This window comes from Harpegnathos saltator, unplaced genomic scaffold, assembly GCF_003227715.2.
Source record: "Harpegnathos saltator strain DR-91 unplaced genomic scaffold, Hsal_v8.6 scaffold61, whole genome shotgun sequence".
NCBI classification, from domain to species: domain Eukaryota; kingdom Metazoa; phylum Arthropoda; class Insecta; order Hymenoptera; family Formicidae; genus Harpegnathos; species Harpegnathos saltator.
In genome coordinates this window covers 330,657-336,656 of record NW_020230438.1, presented here as the reverse complement: position 1 = coordinate 336,656, position 6,000 = coordinate 330,657, and the positions used below count along the sequence as shown (strand labels likewise).

At 50.8% G+C, this 6,000-nt stretch overlaps 1 protein-coding gene across 2 annotated transcripts in view; it reads right to left on the bottom strand.

The window, feature by feature from the left end:
* Mmp2 (Matrix metalloproteinase 2) overlaps positions 1–6,000 on the bottom strand; it is a 146,747-nt gene that overhangs the window by 26,835 nt on the left and 113,912 nt on the right. For both annotated transcript variants that reach the window (XM_025304474.1, XM_011140294.3), the window contains exons 4-5: positions 1,385–1,531; positions 795–937 (exon numbers count right to left, since the gene is read on the bottom strand). In XM_025304474.1, the coding sequence (XP_025160259.1) occupies positions 795–937; positions 1,385–1,531 (290 nt within the window). The remainder of the gene's footprint in view (positions 1–794; positions 938–1,384; positions 1,532–6,000) is intronic.

The window sequence follows — 6,000 nt, the reverse complement described above, 5'->3', positions numbered from 1 at the left end:
TTTAGGGAAGTTTGCGGCGTTTAATGGACAGAAGCACTTCGCGTAGCACTTTCGCGCGCCGGTTGGCTAATTGTCATCGTCAGGACAGATAATTCACGGTAATACGCGGCGTAAATTAAGCGCAATTAAGCGAGCCTGGACGAAGGAGCGTAGAGTGACGGATGTGTATCCTTCGTGCACCTTCACGGGGTTCGTTTCTCGCGCGAGTGAGCTGAGCGTGTCGCTTCGATTGAGCGTTAATTAAACTGCGCGCTGCCGTGACCTGTTTAAGGAAACACCATTAATCATTCCAACAGGTTGCTCGCGCGAGGTTTCGCGCGTTCTCGCAGGTTCTCCTCCCGCTCGCGGGAATCGCTAATCGTCACGAGGATGATGACGACGGGTCGACGGGATCGCGAATCGCGCGGGCACAATCGCGCTTTTCCTTCCTTCCCCCCTCCTTGCCTCTCTCGTTCATTTCGCGTTTGGAAAGCAACGCTGCTTTCCAAAGAACTCACACAACGGAATCGAAACGTCGATGAAAAGAAGCGCCATCCGCCGCCATAGGCCGCTCGTGAATACCTTTACATGCGCGCGGCTGTGTCCAACGTTTTATATCGAGCAGTCGAGAATACTCGACTGATATAACCGTCTGACCGACGTTCGACGTCGGTTAGATGGAGTCGAAGAGCCATTTCTTCCTTTTCTCTTTATTTCTTTCTTTCACGGCGCGCGCCAGCGACCAGCGACCAGCGACCAGCGCCAGCGATATCACGGAGACACGAAGACACTGGAAATAAGTAAAATAAGCTTACCTTCCTCGTTAGTGTCGTCCTGCAACAACCATATCTCCTCCTCGTCGAAGTGAGCGTCCCCGCCGCGATCCTTGCCCGGGAAGAACGCGTGCGCCAGAATCTGACCTCTGCCATCGAACGGATATCCATCTCCGTGATAACCCCTAAATAATGCGCAAAATTACCGGCTGCCGCCAAAATTGCCGTTTTCTGTCGACCATCTTGCATTCGCATAGGCAGCTCGCGCTCGCGCTCGCGCTCACGGAATAACGTCAAGTCACGTTATGTGTGTTGTTAATGTCGCGTGTATATTCGACGAAACCCGAATTCGACGAAATAAGCCAAGCCAGAGAGCCCTTCCGCCAAAGGGCTTTATCACATTCGACCGAGAGGTCGAGTTCTCAAATGCGCTGCTAGTCTTTTGTGTGTTCTCTCACAACCTCTCCACCTTTAATTTTTCCCCGTCATTATTTTAGTTGGAAAGTTGTTGAAATTGCATTCGTTTTGTATACATTTCGGGATATGTATATATATATATGGGACGAGTCGCGATTGATAAAAGATGAGAGGTATTGCAAGAGAATAAAAGGATCGCACGCATGCAAACTCACCGATGAAAGTAGATCAAGATGTCGGCGCGATCACTGTTGACCTCGCGGAAAGTCAGCCTGGAGTTCCTGGCCCAGAGGTTGAGGGCCTTGCTCAGCTCCAGCCGGACCCCGCCTGTGTCCAGGCCGCTGGGCTGCTCGGTTCTCAGGCTGTAACAGAGAGAGAGAGAGAGAGAGAGAGAGAGAGAGAAAGAGAGAGAGAGAGAGAGATGGGGGGAGGGAGGGAGGGAGGGAGGGAGGTCGATTAATCGATCCGATGTCGATCGTACGCGGGACGGACGACATAAACATGGAGTATTTGCGCAACGTTGACCAGCAAGATGATCAGTCGGATTCGATAAAGGCTAAGTAAACCCGCTGATCGATTGTGCTCGGTGCTCAAGTGTTTGCCAGTTATCAATTATCCGAGGACACGCGAGCGCGTTACGGCGCGCGGTGGTATTTCAAGAGATATCGGAGCTTGAGCTCGAGATCGCGAGGAAATTGCTCTTTTTACGTCCGCGCATGTGGGAAGAAGGCAAAAAAGAAAGAAAGAAAGAAAGAAAGAAAGAAAGAAAGAAAGTAATAATGGAGCGAATATCGAGGTGCGAGCGTACGAGATATTGCTCAGAAGCCTTGAAGAAGCCTCTAATCGTTATTTATCTCTGAGCATTATTTATTCAGCACCGCAATTTTCGCGGTTCAGCGCGAAACTCAGGGAGCTTCTTTGGGACGAAATTCCTCTATAATTGTGCCACGCTCGCAAGAAATCCCCACTCTGCTCTGTCTCTCTTGTCTCGCTCGGCGACGAGCAGTGGCGCGCGACTTATTATTTACACAAGGTCGGAAGTAAAACAACCGTCGCCGCGTCGCGGAGATCCCCGAGTTTGGCGTACGAGTTTGGGAACACGAGGAGTTTCCAACTCCTCGTGGAGGAGATGGATCATCTCTCTCCTCGTGATAATACGCTCCAGATACGTGGGATAACGTTCGTGCGGTCGACGCGACGGCATAAATTATGCCTGAATGAAGCGCCTCCTCGCGAAGCGGCGGAATTCATGCTTGCGATTTTTATCCGTGTTCCCGTCTACGCATATGTTCCGCGCGCATGCGCGGATCCTTTATCTTTATGTGTTTCATAATATCAATTTAATATCAATTCGCAGAAGCAGAGAAAGAGGGAAGGAAAGGGAGAGCGTAATCGCGCAAACGCAAACGCATCAGCTCCAATGGCTTTCGAGCCGAAGCAAATTCGATCCGTGTCAATGCGCGCGCGCGCGCGCGCGTTTTACGTCAATGTATAGCCCAGGTCGGATGATTTACATTATTAACAGGACCCCGTTGCCCCGTTGCCCCGGCTCGGTTCGCAACGGCACACACGGCAATCTCGGAAATGGCAATCTCGGGACCTCGGTATCGATAATGATTACGCGTATCGCGCATCACCGCGCATCGCGCTCGCCCGCTCGTGTTCGCCTGCGCGTGCCTGTTTTATTAAAACGATCTCTCGCTTACCGCTTAATTAGGCAAATTTCCCGCGGCCGACTCGACGATCGGCGTCGACCGATACCACGACACTTGCGCGCCGTCGGCTGTGTCTCGCGCGATTCCACGCCCTTGGTCTTTGGCTAATCTCTTACTTTTCTTTGTACACTTTACACGCTCCCTCGTATTACCTCCCTACTTCATTCGCATCCTTTACAATCCTTTGGTTAGTTCATCTTGTCGTGCGCAACGCGTCCTTGAAAAGGAGCAGGGTATGCGCGTATCTCTCTTCCGGTTGCTTCTTGAATAAATTTACGCGCGAGCAGCCAGATATCTTACCGGATACTTATTTTATCGTACGCGTAATTGCAATTGCGCGCCATCGCGCCCCGCGTCTCGTCAAAAGGTCGATCGATTGAAATCTGCCGTGCTTGGAGTATATAATGCGCGATACGATCTTAAGCCGGCTACATATACGCGAAGCAGATACATAGATACGCAGCCTTCCGCAGCCCCTTGCGGCGTGGCGGAAGGGTATTATTTCTCGATGTAAATCCCCTATCGATCGGCGCGCGTAACGTTCGTCGTCATCGCGAACGATCGCTCCTCTTGTCATCGTTCACTGAAACGTGAGATAATACGTTTCGTACTCGCGTTTCGCGTACGTAGCGAAGTAAGCGAAAGAGTCCGAGCGAAATGAAGGAGAAGGAGCGCGTCCCCCGCGCGACGGAAAGCGGAAGGGAGATAATTGCACGGGAGAAAAAGCTTCCCGAGAAAAGGGAAGAGGGAGGGAAGGAAGGAAGGAAGGAAGGAAGACCGGAGCTGGAATAGAAATTGCGGGGAAATTGCGTTGGCTTGAAACTGTTCGAGTCGAATTTTTCAAACGTGACACTCACAACCGATAGATTTAATGTACGGGCGAATAGGTGAGTCGATAGTTATGGCTCAACTCGGGCAAACGGGCAAACCGGCTCGTCTCGGGTTTGCTCGAAAAGAGCGAGCGCGCTCTTTGTCCGAATCGCCGGTGTTATCACCGTTACTCAAGATTCGTTCGTTCAAACGAGCCGGCTTCTGCATCGCTTCTGCATTCCGAATCGTGTGATTGATACCGCGATCTCCAATGGGGCCGGTGTCACCAGTAATCATCCAGCAACGTTCTCGCTCGTACGAGAACTCTTGTCTCAATGGTAAATTATAACAATTGCATAAAGAATCACAAGCGAATTTGCCTACTATTGTCGTCATCGACATCGCGAGAATTTCTGCCACTTTTCGTCATGCAAATCGTGATGCAAGCGTTATTACGTTGCGCTTTTAACGGTTAATAGATGCCGTTTATCGATGCATCTATAATACATTTCCGATGAGAGCTCGCATGTAGAGGAGCGATTTACACCGCAATCAGTTTCTTTCTCCTTTCTACACGTGCGTACTACGTACATTTCCGGGCGTATTTCATTTCACCGGGAACTATATAACCGCTCTTGTTGCAAAGTATCATCGTATCCATTACGCGGTCAATCGGTAATGAACAACAACGGTAATGATCGCAACAGCGCAACGTTATCGCATAAATATCTTCCGCGCACCACCATCGGTAGTGGTGCAGTTCGGCTCGCAGCGTTACATTTTCAAACGTTTACTTTATTAATGGGCCGAATAAAAGCGACTGACGAATTATCGCGGTGCGGTGGTGCACGGATTATATCGGTCGGGGAGCGTCTCATCATTTTTCGCGCATTCGTCAAATTTCCGCGATCGACGATCCGGCGATTATACGAAAAGAGAGAAAAATGAAAAACGGAAAAAAATGCGAAAGTCAGCTTTCGCAGCTTATTCGAGCTCGCGTACGAAAAGCTCGAAGCGAAGAGTTCCAAATCGGCACGCGCAATCGGCGCTGCTCGACCTCTACTCAGGTGCTCGCAATTTTTTCCTCCCCCGCTCGCATTTTCGCGCCTCTTCGGCGCGTTCATTTCCGTGGCGCGTGGTAGCCGTAATTTCACGCTCGTTTGTACGATGTTATTATTGAGCCGCCGCCGCCGCCGCGGTTGTTCCGGCGACAATACCTTTCGAGAACTTTGAAAAACGTCAAATTACGCGCGCGCGCGCGCACGCACATGCGAGAGCGGTGAGAGCGAGGCAAATTCCGCGGCGACACGATAAGCCGTCGGAAACGATGCAAATTTGACAAACTTGGGCTGTAACACGATACTCGTGTATACAAGCTTGCCGGTCTTGCTTCCTGCAACTTTGATAAATAGACTTTGCTTGCGACGACTGCACGCGCGCGCGCGCACGATCTGATACGTCGTGTCTTTCGTAACTTTCATAATGATCGAGGGCGTGTAATGTTCGCACGTTACATTTGCAGGAACGCGAGGTAAATATCGAGCGAACATCCCTTATCGCGTGATAAAACACGCTTCCGCGCGAGTTTGCCCTTTGCGAGCGCGGAATTTTCTCGTAAGCACAGCGGAAAAAGGGGTGCTGTACGCGTTCTCCCCTTTATGGGTCTTTTCTCTTGCTCGGCGATCGCTAAAAAAGAAAAATATTCCGCACGTTCGGTCGGCAAAATCGTTTCGGGAACGAAAAAGCGTCGGCCAGCGGAACGATTGACGCGAATTTTCCGCGAGCGGAAAATACCGGGGCCTATAAACCGAAGTGACTCCCCCCCGCTCCTCGCTCCGTCGCAAGCGCAACCGTCCTCCCCTCAGCTACGTTCGCAATTTTCTTTATTCGCGAGTCCGTAAATCTCGTCGATGCGCGAGGCGGCGCCGTCGGCGTCGGCTTTCATCACCGGCGCGATTGTAACTCTAATCGTACGACATTGCGTCGACAAAAAAGAGATATGACTCGGATCGCGGACGCGCGCGACGGCGGATCACGCAGTCAGTCAACACTTTGTATTCTCGAAGTACCACGCACGATGTTTCCCTCCCATAAACGTTTGTATTTTTTTTGTTTTTTTTCTTTTCATAACTCTCCAGACGAGAGAGAACGGCAAGGAGCGGAATAGAAGAGGCGGAAAAATCAAAGAAAAAAGCCAAAATCGATGAACCGAAGAACGAAGTTGAAATGCGCGCGTGTGCAATTTGACGTTCGAAAAGTTCGCTTCCACGGCAGTTCGATATTTCAGAGCGGGCGAATCCGATAAG